At 42.9% G+C, this 20,975-nt stretch overlaps 1 protein-coding gene across 1 annotated transcript; it reads left to right on the top strand.

Annotated features, from left to right (window-relative positions):
* On the top strand, positions 1-7,714 carry gdf5 (growth differentiation factor 5; the record flags this gene model as incomplete). The annotated part of the gene is made up of 2 exons (XM_079218168.1): positions 1-727; positions 6,732-7,714. The coding sequence occupies 2 exons, from the start codon at positions 1-3 to the stop codon at positions 7,712-7,714; spliced, it is 1,710 nt and encodes a 569-aa protein (XP_079074294.1).
* Between the last annotated feature and the right edge of the window lie 13,261 nt (positions 7,715-20,975).

Raw genomic sequence — 20,975 nt, 5'->3', positions numbered from 1 at the left:
ATGACAGCTGTGACGCGTGTCTCTCTTCTGCTGAGCTGCTGGACGCTCATCTACCTGCATCCTGGTCTGGGCTCACTCAGCCGGACCAGACCGGTCACTCAGCAGCACCACCGGCTTGGAGAGGCGACAGAGCGCGCGCCAGGCGGCGGGGAAGGAGAGCAGGTCCACCGGAGGACCGACAGAGGACTCGGTGGGTCCGAGAGCAGGCAGCCGGTGTCCGCTCCCGGGAGTCCGGCGAGGATTACGCGGATCCGCGCGGAGCCTCCGTCCATCCAGAGCGAGACGACGGTGACCGGCAAGCTGCCCGCGTCTCCCGGGCCGGCGCAGCGGGACAGACCGGGCAGCTCAGGGCGCAAAGACGCTCACGTTAAGGCGCGCGCTCCTCCCGCGACTTTCAGCGCGCATGCGGCAGGGACTGCGGCCGCTGCGGGTGCGGGCTCACCGGGGATGAAATTGGGGAAAGTCGCCGGCAGGGCGAGCGCAGCGGCGCCAGTGCGCGCGGGACCTCCCCAAAGAGCCGCCCGCGCGCAGAAGCAGCAGCAGCAGCAGCCCGCGGGGCCGGCGGCGCAGCGGGGAGGCGGCGGCAAGGCCCGGGACCCGCTGGTGGTTCCTCACGACTACATGCTGTCTCTGTACTGGTCTCTGAGCCGCGGGGACCGGAACAGCAGCGCACTGCACGAGGCGGGGCCGGCCAGCACCATCACCAGCTTCGTGGACCGAGGACAAGGTAACGCACCGCGTCTCCGGACTCTGGTCCACAGCGGGGTCATCGATTTATTCTGAAATCACGTTCAGGGTTCTTACGGCCATGGAACAGCTGGAGAAGCAAAATGGTTGTGTCCAGGCCAGAAAAAAAATATATCCCAAAGTTTAGTAAAAGTCATGTAAATGTGTTATATTCATGTGTTCATGACGTTCATTTACGCTGAGTTTGAAATAATGAATATTCTTTTAAAAGAAAGACTCAGAATATAAGCAGGCATACATACAGGCTTCTATATAAATGTTTATTCTTTTAATCAAACTATTGTCTCATTCATTTGTCAATCCATTGGTCAACATGTATGAACTCTGCGTTTAACTTCAAACCTTTATTACTTTATCAGAACACACGTGTTACGATGGAATGTGACGTCACGTCTTTATTCTCTTTCTTTGCATAAGGAACATGCATCTATTGTCTTTACATATCTCTCATGTGGAAGTCGTGCCAGCTGTTAATACTCTGATGGTTGAACTTCAGCAGCATTGCAGACTTCATTCAAATGCAACCGGGATTATGTTTCCACTGGTAGAAACATGTTGGTCATCTGAGAGCTGAGGAAGTTCACTCAGAAAGAAACGGACCAAAGAACAGACAGCAGGAGCGGCTGCTGTAACCATGAGGAGGGTTTGGGTCTCTGGTCTCTAGTCTCTGGTCTCTGGTCTCTAGTCTCTGGTCTCTGGTCTCTAGTCTCTGGTCTCTGGTCTCTGGTCTCTAGTCTCTGGTCTCTGGTCTCTAGTCTCTAGTCTCTGGTCTCTGGTCTCTGGTCTCTAGTCTCTGGTCTCTGGTCTCTAGTCTCTGGTCTCTGGTCTCTAGTCTCTAGTCTCTGGTCTCTGGTCTCTAGTCTCTGGTCTCTGGTCTCTGGTCTCTAGTCTCTGGTCTCTGGTCTCTAGTCTCTGGTCTCTGGTCTCTGGTCTCTAGTCTCTGGTCTCTGGTCTCTGGTCTCTGGTCTCTAGTCTCTGGTCTCTGGTCTCTAGTCTCTGGTCTCTGGTCTCTAGTCTCTGGTCTCTGGTCTCTAGTCTCTGGTCTCTAGTCTCTGGTCTCTGGTCTATAGTCTCTAGTCTCTAGTCTATAGTCTCTAGTCTCTGGTCTCTAGTCTCTAGTCTCTGGTCTCTAGTCTCTGGTCTCTAGTCTCTGGTCTCTAGTCTCTAGTCTCTGGTCTCTGGTCTCTAATCTCTGGTCTGTGGTCTCTAGTCTCTAGTCTCTGGTCTCTGGTCTCTAGTCTCTAGTCTCTGGTCTCTAGTCTCTGGTCTCTGGTCTCTAGTCTCTGGTCTAGTCTCTGGTCTCTAGTGTCTAGTCTCTGGTCTAGTCTCTGGTCTCTAGTGTCTAGTCTCTAGTGTCTAGTCTCTGGTCTCTAGTGTCTAGTCTCTAGTGTCTTGTTTTTGGTCTCTGGTCTCTAGTGTCTAGTCTATAGTCTATAGTCTCTGGTCTCTAGTCTCTATTCTCTGGTCTCTGGTCTCTATTCTCTGGTCTCTAGTCTCTGGTCTCTAGTCTCTAGTCTCTGGTCTCTGGTCTCTAGTCTCTAGTCTCTAGTCTCTGGTCTCTAGTCTCTGGTCTCTAGTCTCTGGTCTCTGGTCTCTAGTCTCTAGTCTCTGGTCTCTAGTCTCTAGTCTCTAGTCTCTGGTCTCTAGTCTCTGGTCTCTAGTCTCTGGTCTCTGGTCTCTGGTCTCTAGTCTCTAGTCTCTGGTCTCTAGTCTCTGGTCTCTAGTCTCTGGTCTCTGGTCTCTAGTCTCTGGTCTCTGGTCTCTGGTCTGTGGTCTCTAATCTCTGGTCTGTGGTCTCTAGTCTCTAGTCTCTGGTCTCTGGTCTCTGGTCTCTGGTCTCTGGTCTCTGGTCTCTAGTCTCTGGTCTCTGGTCTCTGGTCTCTGGTCTCTAGTCTCTGGTCTCTGGTCTCTGGTCTCTAGTCTCTGGTCTCTAGTCTCTAGTCTCTGGTCTCTGGTCTCTGGTCTCTAGTCTCTAGTCTCTGGTCTCTAGTCTCTAGTCTCTGGTCTCTAGTCTCTAGTCTCTGGTCTCTGGTCTCTAGTCTCTAGTCTCTGGTCTCTGGTCTCTGGTCTCTAGTCTCTGGTCTCTAGTCTCTAGTCTCTGGTCTCTGGTCTCTGGTCTCTAGTCTCTAGTCTCTGGTCTCTAGTCTCTGGAGGGCGACAGGAAAGCGATGACTCGGTTCCTCAACTGGAGCGGACTTCAAAGCTGCAGGAAGATAGCGATTTGACGCTGTATGTAGCTGGAACCAGTTAGCTTAGCTTAGCATAGTGACCAATAACACGTACTGTTTGTTATTTATTAACGGGTCACGTTCATGCGTGTTCATGTTCCAACGCTAGGTAACGAGTTAGCGAGCTTTCCAGTCTTTATGCTAAGCTAAGCATCCGATTTCCACGGCTTCATCAATCGCGTCAATTTATTCAACATATTTTCCTAATTTGATGAAGATTTGCAGAGTTTTTCACTCTCAGAATTCTTCCCCCATAACTTTCATTTTGATCGCTTCCCATTCACGAATATGTAATATTAGTGAGAGTTTTTTATATATTTTAAAACCAAGTTTCCAGGGCCCCCGGACATGCATGTACATGTGTATTTATTTGTACTAACATGTTTGTGTGTGTGTGCAGTTGCGTTATGATTTCTGTGTGTTTCTGGCCATCTGGCCGCTCAGCGGCAGCACTGCTGCTGTCGGTGATCTACGGCCTCAGGAGGGTAAATAAACACTCCTCCAGCCACAAGTAGGGTGGCCCCCTGTGTAATGTTATCTTTACGCTGTAAAACTGTTTAAAACAATGTTTAAATTACCAGAGTTTAATATTTCTAGCCCAGCTAAAGGTTTACATTTCAAGCACTTAATGTACTTTTAATTTGGGCTTTATTTGCTTAGCGTGTCCTCAGCAAATGGCCGGTGACCTCGGAGGTGTAACTGATGGCCTGACATCTCTTCCCCCTCACTTGTTCCCATTCACTCACTTCCCCTTTTCTCTCTCTGCCTTTCCACCTCTCCTGTATTTCATGGCATGTTTTTTGGATGTGATTCATGCTTTCAGATCAGTTCAGGGTTCTTACGCTCATGGAAAACCTGGAAAGGTAATGGACATTTAAAATGGCTATTTCCTGGAAAAGTCCTTTAAAAAAAAAAAAAACCCAAAGTGTAATAAAAGTCATGTAAATGTGTTATATTCATGTGTTCATGTAAATGTGTTATATTCATGTGTTCATGACGTTCATTTACACTGAGTTTGAAATAATGAATATGCTTTTAAAAGAAAGACTCAGAATATAAGCAGGCATATATACAGGCATCTATATAAATGTTTATTCTTTTAATCAAACTATTGTCTCATTCATTTGAGTCATTTAAGGTTTACTGTATGCTTTGTGTTCTCATTGTTAGTTTAAATACTACATTTACTCACTTTTTACTGTTTAGACCCAGACTTCACTAAACGTTTGCTCATGGAAATTTGGTTTAAAATTCAGGGAATTTGGTTTAAAGTCATGGAAAAGTAATGAAATCCATTGGTCAGAATGTGTATGAACCCTTATTTAGTCACGTGTTTCTTGGGTGCGTTTCGTGCTTTTAGATCAGTTGAAGAAGGAAAGAAATGAGGGCGGACGGAAAGAAAAGTAGAGGAAAAAAAATATTTTACATTATTTTGTTCACGTATTAATGAGGGGTCGAGAAAAAAATCGATACAGCATAGTATCACGATATTTTGCTTGCCGATATTGTGTCGGTACACGGAAGCCAAGTATCGATCTTTTATTGTGAAAATTATAAACTTTTTGGTCCAAAATCAATTGCTTTTTCAGTCCACGAGATGGTGCTTTGTTGTTTTCTGGTGAGGTCAGCAGAGGTCCCGGATCAACGTGAGGAAGAAAACTAAAATGGAGAAATTAGAAATGCGATGAACTTATTGAAAACAAAAATATATTAAAATGAGATGAACAGACTGAAAACGTTATTTTATTCGACCAAATATGTTGACTAAAAGTTCCATTGGGGACAATATGCAGTTGGAAAAAAATAATCGCAGTATATCTCAATACTCAATATATCGTGATAATATCGAATCGCGGGACCTCTGGTGTTTCCCCCCCTAGTATCAATGAGGGAGGGCTGAATAACAGAAACACCTCTTGATGTTGATGGACGGCTCCAACAGACACAACACTTTCCCCCAGGAGGCCGACGCTCGTTCTCCGAGTGAAACGAGAAGTCGATGTCGATATATTGGTCACCTAACTTCCATACTTAAGTCACGACACTTCCATAGTTATTTAACCCAAACAACCATCTTTTTGTTAAATAACTGTTGTGGTTTTGTTGCTTGGACGTTACTAAGTTGTTTCCTGTGAAGCCGAGGTCTCGTGCTGCTGGACTTTAGTATTAAAGCACGCACAAAAAAAGCAATCTTATGAACCGTTGTATGACGATAGGTTGTCCACTGTCATGTTTTACACTGATGATACCCAACTCTTTCTGTCCAGACCGGGCGGCAACCTCTGCTTCTGCCGAGTGAAGCCGATGCGGAAGTGTCTTAACGCTGCATTCTCTCTCCTGACCACCAGGGGGCGACTCCTCTGGTTGTATAGAAGTATATGATTCATGTGTTTAAGCTGCATTCTCTCTCCTGACCACCAGGGGGCGACTCCTCTGGTTGTATAGAAGTATATGATTCATGTGTTTAAGCTGCATTCTCTCTCCTGACCACCAGGGGGCGACTCCTCTGGTTGTATAGAAGTATATGATTCATGTGTTTAAGCTGCATTCTCTCTCCTGACCACCAGGGGGTGACTATTCTGGTTGTATAGAAGTCTATGCTTCATGTGTTAAAGTCATGGCGCCCGCCCACCTCAGTTCCCTCGTTCTGGTTGTTGAGCCTCCTCGTTCTCTTCAATCTGCAAGTGAACGAGCGCTACCTCCACGTTGTTTTTAAAGTACGTTACTCTCAGTTTGAGCTTTAATCAGATGTTCCACAGGGAAGTGCCAGGATGTGTGTGTGTGTGTGTGTGTGTGTGTTGTGGATGGTTTGTTTCCTCCACAGCAGATGCTGGTTAACTGTCTATCGGCACTTGAATGGCTGCAGGTCCATAATAACAGGCCTGTTTACAGTCCGATGTGGTCGCCCTGTCTGGTTCTAATGTACTTTTCAATGCATGCTTAAGTCCTGGATGGGAAGAGGAGGGGAATGACGTGAGAAGAAGTGAGCAGAGTGGGTCTGCTGCTGCTGTGTGTGTGTGTGTGTGTGTGTGTGTGTGTGTGTGTGTGTGTGTGTGTGTGTGTGTGTGTGTGTGTGTGTGTGTGTGTGTGTGTGTGTGTGTGTGTGTGTATACTTTAGTGGATTTCATTACTGGATTCCATTTAGACATGGAAGTTCACTGGTTTCCCTCACCGACAACAAATGAAAACATTACACACCATTCAGTTCATTCCTGCTGATGTGTTTGTGCTTACGTGTATGTGTGCGTGTGTGTGCGTGTGTGCGTGTGCGTGTGTGTGTGTGTGTGTGTGTGTGTGTGTGTGTGAGCGTCTGCCTCCAGAAGAGGACTATTAGTGTGCTCAAAGGAGATGTGTCAATATGTCAATATTACTTGCCCTTGACTGGGTTGTGCTGCTGCTGGTTGGTGAGTGCATTGGGGCTACAACCAACCAGCACATGTACCGCAGCCAGAGGTGATGTTTTCAGCAGTCCACGTCCAAAATCCAAATATTTTTCTCATGTGTGACGAAGAAAAGCATGAAATCGTCCTCATCCGAGGATCTGGAACCAGTAAATGTTTTGCAAAGGTTTAGCTTGTGGAGGAAAAACAGTTGCAGATTGATTTTTCGATTCCATTTGCAGTCTTTGTATGTGTGTGTCTTTACGTGCATGCATGTGTGTCTTTACATCTGTTTGCAGCTGAACTCTTCATGTGTGTTCATGTGCATCGTCCATCGTGTGTGTAGTTTCCTCATGTGTGTCTCTGTCCCTCACAGACGAGCGTGGGCCACAGCTCAGACGGCAGAGGTATCACTTCAACGTCAGCTCCCTGGAACGAGACGGGCTCCTGGGGGCCGAGCTGCGCATCCTGAGGAAGCGCCTGTCTGACCCCCGCAGGCCCTCAATGGGATCCACAGCCGCCAACGGAGGCGGTGGAAGAATCTCGCCCCCGTGCCTGAAGCTGTACACCTGCGCTTCAGGTAAACAACAGGCGGTTCTGCTCCAGACGAAGACCTTGGAGGACCTGCTCGGCGGAGGCGGATTCGGCGGCAAATGGGAAGTGTTTGACATGTGGAAAATCTTCAAGGGATTCAAAAACCAGCAGAACCAGCACTCCCAGCAGCTGTGCTTTGACCTGGAGGCTCTGGAGCACAGAGGCGGTCGCCCCGTGGACCTGCGCCCTCTGGGCTTCGCCCGACCCGGCAGGACCAACAAGGAAAAGGCCTTCTTCCTGGCGTTTGGCAAGAGCAAGAAGCGCGACCTTTTCTACAACGAGATCAAAGCGCGGTCAGGCCACGACAACAAAACCGTCTACGAATACCTGTTCACCCAGCGGAGAATGCGCCGAGCTCCTGCCGCGAGGGCGTCCAAGAAGCTTCTGCATCCGCCGCCGCCGCCGGCGCAGACCCTCCCCCAGCACCAGGTGGTGAAGATGCAGACGAGGCCGCGGTGCCACCGGAGACGACTCCACGTGAACTTCAAGGAGATGGGCTGGGACGACTGGATCATCGCGCCGCTGGAGTACGAGGCCTTCCACTGCGACGGCGTCTGCGACTTCCCCATCCGCTCGCACCTGGAGCCGACCAACCACGCCATCATACAGACCCTGATGAACTCGATGGACCCGGACTCGACGCCGCCCACCTGCTGCGTCCCGACCCGACTCAGCCCAATCAGCATACTCTACATCGACTCGGCCAACAACGTCGTCTACAAGCAGTACGAGGACATGGTGGTGGAGTCGTGTGGCTGCAGGTAGCAAAGGAAGGCCGGTCCTGGTATGCAACAGACATGACTCCTCACCCTCAAGTGGACTAGAGACTGCATACCACAGACTAAAACAGACTAAACAGAGAGAGATGAACTCGTGGGGTCGATGCTCTTTACCAGCCACTCTCCAGAACTCGCGTATGATGTTGATGGCGATGAGGACGACGCAGCCGAGAGAAACCAAACGCAACCAGAGACACTTTTGGATTAAAGTTCTGGTCTCATATTAGACTCCAAACAGATCGGAACTGCTTTTGTTTGCTCTCTTCAGATTTGTATCTGTGTTCTGATTGGTGTAAAAAGTTAACAGAAATGCTATTTGAAACATTAGAGAATTATACTCAAAAATGCCCTTTTTTCCAGCACTTATCTGCCATTGTGCCTTTGCCCATTCAGATGCAACAATGAGGAGTAATCTGTGTGTCTTATCCCAGACTTTTTCATGAAGCATGCAAAGAATTTCTGATGTGTAAATACGGGCCAGTGATGAAGTGCAAATCTGACCTGCTCCAAATGTGGGAAAGTTGCATAAACTACTCTTCAATAAAAAATGTCTAATTGTCTGAGCTCCAAACTCCTATCAATCCAAACCTCTGCCCCCCAGCCGCTGTAGACTAAACTATCGGAGGAATTCACAAGCCTTTCAGATGCCAAACCAGTTTAACCCGAGAATGACTGTGTTCGGTTTTTCAGGTCGCTTTTTAAACTGCTGCGAGTTTATTGGACAGCTACAAGAAGTTAGGTGAGGGAAATTAATTAAGCACAGGTATTTGTGAATTCACCTAAAGTTACCATTACATAATGCCTCATTTGCATATTTAAACACAACATTTCAAAAAACTATTAAATCCTCCTCTTAATGTGATGAAGTGGTGAATACACAGGCTTTTCCTCTTTTTTTCAATTGCATCGGGGAACGTAAACAATATGAATCAAACACAAACCCTGGTGGCTATATTTGTATGGTTTCTGAAATGTGAAGTCTAAAGCTGCATTCTCTCTTCTGACCACCAGGGGTGACTCCTCTGGTTGTATAGAAGTCTATGCTTCATGTGTTAAAGCTGCATTCTCTCTCCTGACCACCAGGAAGAGACTCCTCTGGTTGTATAGAAGTCTATGCTTCATGTGTTAAAGCTGCATTCTCTCTCCTGACCACCAGGAGGAGACTCCTCTGGTTGTATAGAAGTATATGCTTCATGTGTTAAAGCTGCATTCTCTCTCCTGACCACCAGGAGGAGACTCCTCTGGTTGTATAGAAGTATATGCTTCATATGTTAAAGCTGCATTCTCTCTTCTGACCACCAGGGGGTGACTCCTCTGGTTGTATAGAAGTATATATAAATGACTCTACTTCTCTTGATGTATTCCCTCAGTAAACATTGTAAACATGAGTTTATGTCTCAATCTCTAGTTTCAAGTCTTCTTCAATACAGCATGATGTTCATTTAGTACATTATGGTCATTTAGAGTCAAACAGACCATAAAGCAGGGGACGCTTTAGGGCGGGGCTACAAGGTGATTGACAGGTCTAGGACTTGATTGTAACATTTTAGTCATCTAGCAACGTCTCATTCAGCTTTCAGCTTTCAGGTTTACTGAGTTCCCCCCAACCATTGGACGATGAAGGTTGTTTCTCTTGGAGACGGAGTGATGGAAGCATTTCCTTTAAGCGAAGGCATGCCAGTGGTATCACCCCCTCACTCAAACCCTGGAGCGGCTGAGCACACTGGACTTAAAACAACTTTAAAGAATTCAGCTGCGAGCTCCGAAGCAGGAATTGGGTTAAACGTTCCGGCGAGCCGAGCCTTTGAGGAAGAGTCTGCTCGCTGCTCGGGAACACGGCTCGGCTTGGGTTGAATCCCACAGCTGCTCATCTGTCCTCAGGACACAAGTCCAGTTTGTAAAGCGCCAGAGGCCACCAGGAGGGGGCGTGTCCAGGAGGGGGCGTGTCCTTCAGCTGCTGCAACCATCCCCCATTTCTTAAAAAACATTAACAGATCATAAAAAACTACATATTTTAAACCGTACTGCTGCAGCAGGTTTCTTCATCGCTTCTCGAGATGTAACACTTCATTCTTTGTTTGTGTTGGCTTTGACTCAAATGATAAATATGTTTGTTTAAAGGCTGATTTCCAGCGCTGGTGATTTGTGTGTCGGTTAACAATCCGCTCATTCTCTTCAGGGAAGGAACCCGCACTCAGCTCCATGAAGGCCAGTTACAGATAAGAAGGACTCGCACTGTTATCTTTTCTCAGCCTGAAACCCACTTTAAAAAGCCCAAGGCCAAACCCACGCCCATGTGAACACATCCCTAATATTAATATGTTTTAAAAATAGCTTCCTCTGGAAAGATACCAGCTTTGCCTTATGGATAAACATCACTGCTACGTTTCAAGTCATGCTTCTGTGAAACAAAGTTTAAAGTCACGTTCAAAGGGCCCTGAGACTTTGAGCTAAATGCAGCTAACATGCTGATGCTAAGCTAGTGTATTGTTCACCATCTAAGTTGTACATGCTAACATTATGATATTTGTGAAACAGCACAAAGTGTCCCAGAGGTCAATAGTTCTACATTATTTTGACCTGATAATGGAACGAGATCAAGTTCATCGTCTTTATTTGTCATAAGCACAACAATTACTGAGAGCAGCTGTTAGATATGGAAAGTCTCAAGCACCCTCCCATAATGCTGATTACACATATATATATATATATATATATATATATATATATATATATATATATATATATATATGAAAAGAAGATGAAGTAAAAACCAAAAGGAGAATCTAAACATAAAGTCTAGTGCTGCCATAAGAAACCAAGTGTTTCATTTAAAGTATTTACAATCAGAAAGCTGAGTCATGTGAGATTATTACTTCTCCATTAATCGGAAAACACTGTAAAAAAACATCCTTTTCCTCCATGTTTTTATTAATAAATGAGGTTATGAATGTGTGAACAAACCTCTTTAAAGAGAAGTTTAGTTCCATGACATCATGATGAAGACTCAACAGGTGAAGAGGTGAACACATGAACTCATAGATTTCACCATGAAACTTCACCACTTCATCACATTAAGAGGAGGATTCATTAGTTTTTTGAAATGTTGTGTTTAAATATGCAAATGAGGCATTATGTAATGGTAACTTTAGGTGAATTCACAAATCGACAACGTAGTAAAATAAACAGATAAATGTTGTGATGTTTTCTTTCCTTTAGCATGAAAGAAGAAATGTTACGAAAGCAAAAGAGACTAAAATCTCAAAAGTGAGCAGCGCATGGAAAGAGAGAGAGAGATAGAGAGACATACAGAGAGAGAGAGAGAGAGAGAGACATAGAGAGACACATAGAGAGAGAGAGAGAGAGAGAGAGAGAGAGAGAGAGACATAGAGAGAGAGAGACATAGAGAGAGACATAGAGAGAGAGAGAGAGAGAGAGAGAGAGATAGAGAGAGAGATAGAGAGAGAGAGACATAGAGAGAGAGAGAGAGAGAGAGAGAGAGAGAGAGAGAGAGAGACATAGAGAGAGAGAGAGACATAGAGAGAGAGAGAGAGACATAGAGAGAGAGACATAGAGAGAGAGACATAGAGAGAGAGACATAGAGAGAGAGAGACATAGAGAGAGAGACATAGAGAGAGAGAGACATAGAGAGAGAGAGACATAGAGAGAGAGACATAGAGAGAGAGAGACATAGAGAGAGAGACATAGAGAGAGAGACATAGAGAGAGAGAGAGACATAGAGAGAGAGACATAGAGAGAGAGACATAGAGAGAGAGAGAGACATAGAGAGAGAGACATAGAGAGAGAGACATAGAGAGAGAGAGAGACATAGAGAGAGAGACATAGAGAGAGAGACATAGAGAGAGAGACATAGAGAGAGAGAGAGCTTCTGGCTTTAATTATCACACATTTCCTCACATTAGTCCATCTGAGATACAAACACATGATTTAAATCTCCGCGTATGATTTATGGCGACTGATATTTCCTCTGATTCATGACGGTGTTAAAGTGTTTTAACTCGACAGGAAATGAAACATAATTGTGAAATTGACTTCACGGTGTGCTTTCTGTGATGTTCGTCTGTGAGGAGCAACGGCTCACGTCCTCAGAGCTACGTCACAGGTTATGATATGAATATGTTCTGTTCACACGCGTTATGATGTTATATACATATGTTCTGTTCACACGCGTTATGATGTTATATACATATGTTCTGTTCACACGCGTTATGATGTTATATACATATGTTCTGTTCACACGCGTTATGATGTTATATGAATATGTTCTGTTCACACAGGTTGTTGTAAATATATTCTATTCATACGCGTTATTGTAAAGATATCATATTCATATGTGTTATTGTAAAGATATCATATTCATATGTGTCATTGTAAAGATATCATAATCATATGTGTTATTGTAAAGATATTATATTCATATGTGTCATTGTAAAGATATTATATTCATATGTGTTATTGTAAAGATATCATATTCATATGTGTTACTGTAAAGATATCATAATCATATGTGTTATTGTAAAGATATTATATTCATATGTGTTATTGTAAAGATATTATATTCATATGTGTTATTGTAAAGATATCATATGTGTTATTGTAAAGATATCATATGTGTTATTGTAAAGATATTATATTCATATGTGTTATTGTAAAGATATCATATGTGTTATTGTAAAGATATTATATTCATATGTGTTATTGTAAAGATATCATATGTGTTATTGTAAAGATATCATATTCATATGTGTTATTGTAAAGATATCATATTCATATGTGTTATTGTAAAGATATTATATTCATACGCGTTATTGTAAAGATATCATATGTGTTATTGTAAAGATATCATATGTGTTATTGTAAAGATATTATATGTGTTATTGTAAAGATATCATATGTGTTATTGTAAAGATATTATATTCATATGTGTTATTGTAAAGATATCATATGTGTTATTGTAAAGATATCATATGTGTTATTGTAAAGATATTATATGTGTTATTGTAAAGATATTATATTCATATGTGTTATTGTAAAGATATTATATGTGTTATTGTAAAGATATCATATTCATATGTGTTATTGTAAAGATATCATATGTGTTATTGTAAAGATATCATATGTGTTATTGTAAAGATATTATATGTGTTATTGTAAAGATATCATATTCATATGTGTTATTGTAAAGATATCATATTCATATGTGTTATTGTAAAGATATTATATGTGTTATTGTAAAGATATCATATTCATATGTGTTATTGTAAAGATATCATATGTGTTATTGTAAAGATATCATATTCATATGTGTTATTGTAAAGATATCATATGTGTTATTGTAAAGATATTATATGTGTTATTGTAAAGATCTTCAGCTTTCTGTGAGAAAAGTCGGCTCTCGGTTTCTAAATTATATAAATAATAATAAAAGAAACTAATATTGTAATGTTCTATCCTATGAATAGAAACACACACATGAGCATGTCGTAAAGGTTGAGCAACGATCAAACATCCAGCTTGTATTATATTTGAACATTTTGGGAAGTTAACATATTTGAGTTTTTTGCTATATGGAGCTACCTCGTTAGCTTAGCTTAGCACGAAGACTGGAAACAGCTAGCCTGCTCTCTCCAAAGGCATTTCTTGGTCTCCATAAAGTCTCTCTAAATAATAACCCCATAAAACTCACAAATTAATTTGTCACTTTATTGTGATTTACGGATAATTTAGTTTAGTCCTGATTCAAGTCTTTGTGCTCCGAGGAATCAGAGCATCGCTCCGGTAGAGACGGCTCGAGAGGGCCGAATACACGAATACACGAATACACGACTACACGAATACACGAATACACGAATACACGACTACACGAATACACGAATACACGAATACACAAATACACAAATACACGAATACACGAATACACGAATACACGAATACACGACTACACGAATACACGAATACACGAATACACGAATACACGAATACACGACTACACGAATACACGAATACACGAATACACGAATACACAAATACACAAATACACAAATACACGAATACACGAATACACGAATACACGAATACACGAATACACGAATACACGAATACACGAATACACGAATACACGACTACACGAATACACGAATACACGAATACACAAATACACAAATACACGAATACACGAATACACGAATACACGAATACACGACTACACGAATACACGAATACACGAATACACGACTACACGACTACACGAATACACGAATACACAAATACACAAATACACGAATACACGAATACACGAATACACGAATACACGACTACACGAATACACGAATACACAAATACACGACTACACGAATACACGAATACACGAATACACGAATACACGAATACACGACTACACGAATACACGAATACACGAATACACAAATACACGAATACACAAATACACGAATACACGAATACACGAATACACAAATACACGAATACACAAATACACAAATACACGAATACACGAATACACAAATACACGACTACACGAATACACGAATACACGAATACACGAATACACGAATACACAAATACACAAATACACGAATACACGAATACACGAATACACGACTACACGAATACACGAATACACGAATACGCGAATACACGAATACACGAATACACGAATACACAAATACACGAATACACGAATACACGACTACAAGAATACACGACTACACGAATACACAAATACACGAATACACGAATACACGAATACACGAATACACGACTACACGAATACACGAATACACGAATACACGAATACACGAATACACGACTACACGAATACACGAATACACGAATACGCGAATACACGAATACACGAATACACGAATACACAAATACACGAATACACGAATACACGACTACAAGAATACACGACTACACGAATACACAAATACACGAATACACAAATACACGAATACACGAATACACGAATACACGACTACACGAATACACGAATACACGAATACGCGAATACACGAATACACGAATACACGAATACACAAATACACGAATACACGAATACACGACTACAAGAATACACGACTACACGAATACACAAATACACGAATACACGAATACACGAATACACGAATACACGACTACACGAATACACGAATACACGAATACACGAATACACGAATACACGACTACACGAATACACGAATACACGAATACACGAATACACGAATACACAAATACACGAATACACAAATACACGAATACACAAATACACGAATACACGAATACACGAATACACGAATACACGACTACACGAATACACGAATACACGAATACGCGAATACACGAATACACGAATACACGAATACACAAATACACGAATACACGAATACACGACTACAAGAATACACGACTACACGAATACACAAATACACGAATACACGAATACACGAATACACGAATACACGACTACACGAATACACGAATACACGAATACACGAATACACGAATACACGACTACACGAATACACGAATACACGAATACACGAATACACGAATACACGAATACACGAATACACGAATACACAAATACACGACTACACGAATACACGAATACACGAATACACGAATACACGAATACACGACTACACGACTACACGAATACACGAATACACAAATACACAAATACACAAATACACGAATACACAAATACACAAATACACGAATACACGAATACACGAATACACAAATACACGAATACACAAATACACGAATACACAAATACACAAATACACGAATACACGAATACACGACTACACGAATACACGAATACACGAATACACGAATACACGAATACACGAATACACGACTACACGAATACACGACTACACGAATACACGACTACACGAATACACGAATACACGAATACACGAATACACGACTACACGAATACACGACTACACGAATACACGAATACACGAATACACGACTACACGAATACACGAATACACGAATACACAAATACACGAATACACGAATACACAAATACACGAATACACGAATACACGAATACACGAATACACGAATACACGAATACACGACTACACGACTACACGAATACACGACTACACGAATACACAAATACACGAATACACGAATACACGACTACACGAATACACGAATACACGAATACACGACTACACGAATACACGACTACACGAATACACAAATACACGAATACACGACTACACGACTACACGAATACACGACTACACGAATACACGAATACACGAATACACGACTACACGAATACACGAATACACAAATACACAAATACACGAATACACGAATACACGAATACACAAATACACGACTACACAAATACACGAATACACGAATACACGAATACACGAATACACGACTACACGAATACACGAATACACGAATACACGACTACACGAATACACGAATACACGAATACACGAATACACGAATACACGACTACACGAATACACGAATACACGAATACACGAATACACAAATACACGACTACACGACTACACGAATACACGAATACACAAATACACAAATACACAAATACACAAATACACGAATACACAGACTCCGAGTGGATCGAGAACCGTGGAGAGGAACCCAGGTGGGGGAACCCAGGTGGAGGAACCCAGGTGGGGGAACCCAGGTGGAGGAACCCAGGTGGAGGAACCCAGGTGGAGGAACCCAGGTGGAGGAACCCAGGTGGGGGAACCCAGGTGGAGGAACCCAGGTGGAGGAACCCAGGTGGAGGAGGGCTCTTGAGTTTCCCCACTCGGAGGTAAGCAGAACCATATGCCCTCCATCTTCATCTTCATCTTCATCTTCATCTTCAGCGCTGCAGAGAGACGGGAGGCTCAACCTCACTGAACACAACTCTAATGCTGTTCACCCTCTAACAATGATGTGTGTGTGTGTGTGTGTGTGTGTGTGTGTGTGTGTGTGTGTGTGTGTGTGTGTGTGTGTGTGTGTGTGTGTGTGTGTGTGTGTGTGTATGTGTGTGTTATGAGATATTTTAGTTAAAAAGAGTCAAATAGAAAACATCAACAGTAAGTAAAGTAGAAGGTTTATTTCAAATCATTTATCATCAAAGACCAAACTCCTGAAGCTCTTTAGTTCAGATGATGAAACTCTTTTCCAGGTGAAACTTTTATTTACAATGAATTTAAAAATGTTCTATACTTCTCTTCCAAGTGAAGGATATCGTGTTCTTTTCCCAGCGCCATTGTGTATGCTTTATGAGCCAATAAACTAAAGTTTAACCATAAACAGAGATCATTTCACAATGAGAGGAGGAGGAGGAGGAGGAGGACATTCTCTCTTTTCCTTGTCTCCTTCCCTCTCCCCCTCTCATACATGCATTCATGGCCACACACCGAGCCTGATAGATACTACACACACACACACACACACACACACACTCACACACAGCGTGTGAACCATTATCATTACCAGGTGCTGAACAGAGGCGATATCGCTGCTCATCACTCAGACTCCCCTCACACGTTCCTCAAAGAGAGAAGATGTGAAACATTTGACCTCCTGGGCGTCGACGCCACGCGGCCAAAACCAATTCCTCACTTTTCCAAAAAATGTCTGGATGAAGATGAATGTTGTGATTAGTGTTGTAGTGGAGGAACGAACTGATCCTTTTATTCCTGGGGTCAAAGGTCATGAAAGAGAGGTTTATATCTGTCAGGGCTATTATATAATAGATTTACTGTATATATACAGATATTTACCGTAAAAGTCGGGTTACAAGCCGCTCCTACCTCCGGTCAGTGTCCCGCTGCAGCAAGCTAGGAGCAGCACTGCTGCTAGCGCTGCTGCTAGCTCCCCGCTGCTGCTAGCTCCCCACTGCTGCTAGCTCCCCGCTGCTGCTAGCTCCCCACTGCTGCTAGCTCCCCGCTGCTGCTAGCTCCCCACTGCTGCTAGCTCCCTGCTGCTGCTAGCTCCCCACTGCTGCTAGCTCCCCACTGCTGCTAGCTCCCTGCTGCTAGCTCCCCACTGCTGCTAGCTCCCTGCTGCTAGCTCCCTGCTGCTGCTAGCTCCCTGTTGCTGCTAGCTCCCCACTGCTGCTAGCTCCCTGCTGCTAGCTCCCCACTGCTGCTAGCTCCCTGCTGCTAGCTCCCTGCTGCTGCTAGCTCCCTGTTGCTGCTAGCTCCCCACTGCTGCTAGCTCCCCACTGCTGCTAGCTCCCTGCTGCTGCTAGCTCCCCACTGCTGCTAGCTCCCCACTGCTGCTTGCTCCCTGCTGCTAGCTCCCTGCTGCTGCTAGCTCCCCACTGCTGCTAGCTCCCTGCTGCTAGCTCCCTGCTGCTGCTAGCTCCCCACTGCTGCTAGCTCCCCACTGCTGCTAGCTCCCCACTGCTGCTAGCTCAAAAATCCCAATCCAACAAAGCATTGGCCTGTTAGGAAGGATATTCAGTCAAAAAACTGTGTCGTTCGGATAAAAGATGGAAAAGCGATGCAGGCATGCTGGGTATTGAAATGTTCGGCAGCTTCCGCATGTACAATATGACGCGGTCTAAGAAACCGTCGCCGCGGCAAGTTTACGTAAGTACTTAAACTTAACGGTTACTTTATTTATTTATTTTAACCATTCGTCTCTTCTCACAGGGTTTACGATATTGTGGCGCTCAGAAGGTTTAATGAAGGGACAGAGCCAGGCTAGCTGTTTCCCTTGGTTTCCAGTCTTTATGCTAAGCTAAGCTAACCAGGGCCGGCCGTCTTCTCATCTCACTGTCGCTTCCTTACATAACAGGTCTGCTTGACCCATGAACATAGTTTAACTTCACTCATATTTTAGTTTAATGACTTAAAAACTGGAAATTTGTTTGTAAATATTTTGTAAATTCACACATAAAACATGAAGCGACTCGATGATCTGGATCAACTTCCTGCTTTGAGCCGCAGTTTAAATCCATCACATGAAATACACACGATGTTGGTGTTGATATCTGCATCATAACTTGTATGTCTGATGAACAGCAGCCTCTTGTAACAAGTCAAGTATTTTCCTGGTGACACCGTCAGTGCTGCTCTCTTCCGCCCAAACCCGAGCCGTTAATCCGTCAGCGGGCCGTAACTCGACCTCCTCGGAAACACGGAGTAGCGAGACGGACGTTTGTGTATATGAACACGTTTCAGTTATTAATATGGCAATGCAGCGAGCAGCGGGCGACGCTCGGCTGCTCTATTTATCAGAGTCAGCGTAAAAGAGGAGAGGAGGCCAGACCCCAACAGGTCCAGGTTTCACACACACACACACACACACACACACACACACACACACACACACACACACTCACACACACACACACACACACACACACACACACACACACACACACACACACACACACACTCACACACACACACACACACACACACACACACACACACACTCACACACACACACACACACACACACACACACACACGCACAGGGAGAAAACACGGGTGGTATGAATTCTTTAACAGTCTCCAGTCGCAGCTTTTGGCCGACGATCTTCTCCATCAAGGCATTCCAGGAGAGACAGATAATTTGTCTGTTTCCTCCTATTTGCATCCACGCTGCTGCCCTGTGTGTGTGTGTGTGTGTGTGTGTGTGTGTGTGTGTGTGTGTGTGTGTGTGTGTGTGTGTGTGTGTGTGTGTGTGTGTAATCATGGTGTGAGAGAGAGAGTGTGTGTTCTTGTTGAAACTCATTCTTAAGAGACAGAAAGTGTGAGTGTTGCATGTGCAAGAGTAAATATGTGAGGACACATTCACATCTTGTGTGTGTGTGTGTGTGTGTGTGTGTGTGTGTGTGTGTGTGTGTGTGTGTGTGTGTGTGTGTGTGTGTGTGTGTGTGTGTGTGTGTGTGTGGGAGAGAGGGTTATTTAAGCAGCATTACTCCGGTCGTGAGCTGCCAAGTACCTGTCGCCTCGACCTCTCCTTCCCTTTTTGTCTCCTCTCTCTCAATATGGCCAGCACCTGCAGAAACAGTGCAGACACACACACACACACACACACACACACACACACACACACACACAGAGGCACACGCTCAGCGTCGACTCCACCGGATACGCTGCGCCCACAGTTTGAGAGGCTCGTGTCCGTCGGTCCGTCCGGTGTCTTCTTTCACTGAACATCCTCTTTTTTACCTCTTTTTATTATATGTATTATATATTATGTTTTATGTATTATATATTATGTATTATGTATTATATATTATGTATTATGTATTATATATTATGTTTTATGTATTATATATTATGTTTTATGTATTATATATTATGTATTATGTATTATATATTATGTATTGTGTATTATATATCATGTTTTATGTATTATATATTATGTATTACATATGATGTTTTATGTATTATATATTATGTATTATATATTATGTATTATGTATTATATATTATGTATTATATATTATGTATTATGTATTATATATTATATATTATGTATTATGTATTATATATTATGTATTATATATTATGTATTATGTATTATGTATTATGTATTATATATTATATATTATGTATTATGTATTATATATTATGTATTATATATTATGTATTATGTATTATGTATTATGTATTATATATTATGTATTATGTATTATATATTATATATTATGTATTATGTATTATATATTATGTATTATATATTATGTATTATGTATTATGTATTATATATTATGTATTATATATGATGTATTATGTATTATGTATGTGTGTGTTGTGTGTGTGTTGTGTGTGTGTGTGTGTTGTGTGTTGTGTGTGTGTCCTGTGTGTGTGTGTTGTGTGTTGTGTGTGTGTCCTGTGTGTGTCCTGTGTGTGTGTTGTGTGTGTGTCCTGTGTGTGTGTGTTGTGTGTGTGTGTGTTGTGTGTGTGTGTGTGTCCTGTGTGTGTGTTGTGTGTGTGTCCTGTGTGTGTGTCCTGTGTGTGTGTTGTGTGTGTGTGTTGTGTGTGTGTGTCCTGTGTGTGTGTTGTGTGTGTTGTGTGTGTGTCCTGTGTGTGTGTGTCCTGTGTGTGTGTTGTGTGTGTTGTGTGTGTGTCCTGTGTGTGTGTGTGTGTTGTGTGTGTGTGTCCTGTGTGTGTGTTGTGTGTCCTGTGTGTGTTGTGTGTGTCCTGTGTGTGTCCTGTGTGTTGTGTGTGTTGTGTGTG

The sequence above is a fragment of the Taurulus bubalis genome, assembly GCF_910589615.1.
Source record: "Taurulus bubalis genome assembly, chromosome: 5".
NCBI lineage: Eukaryota > Metazoa > Chordata > Actinopteri > Perciformes > Cottidae > Taurulus > Taurulus bubalis.
Note: the sequence above shows the minus strand (reverse complement) of the source record. Positions and strands in the feature narration are given on the sequence as shown.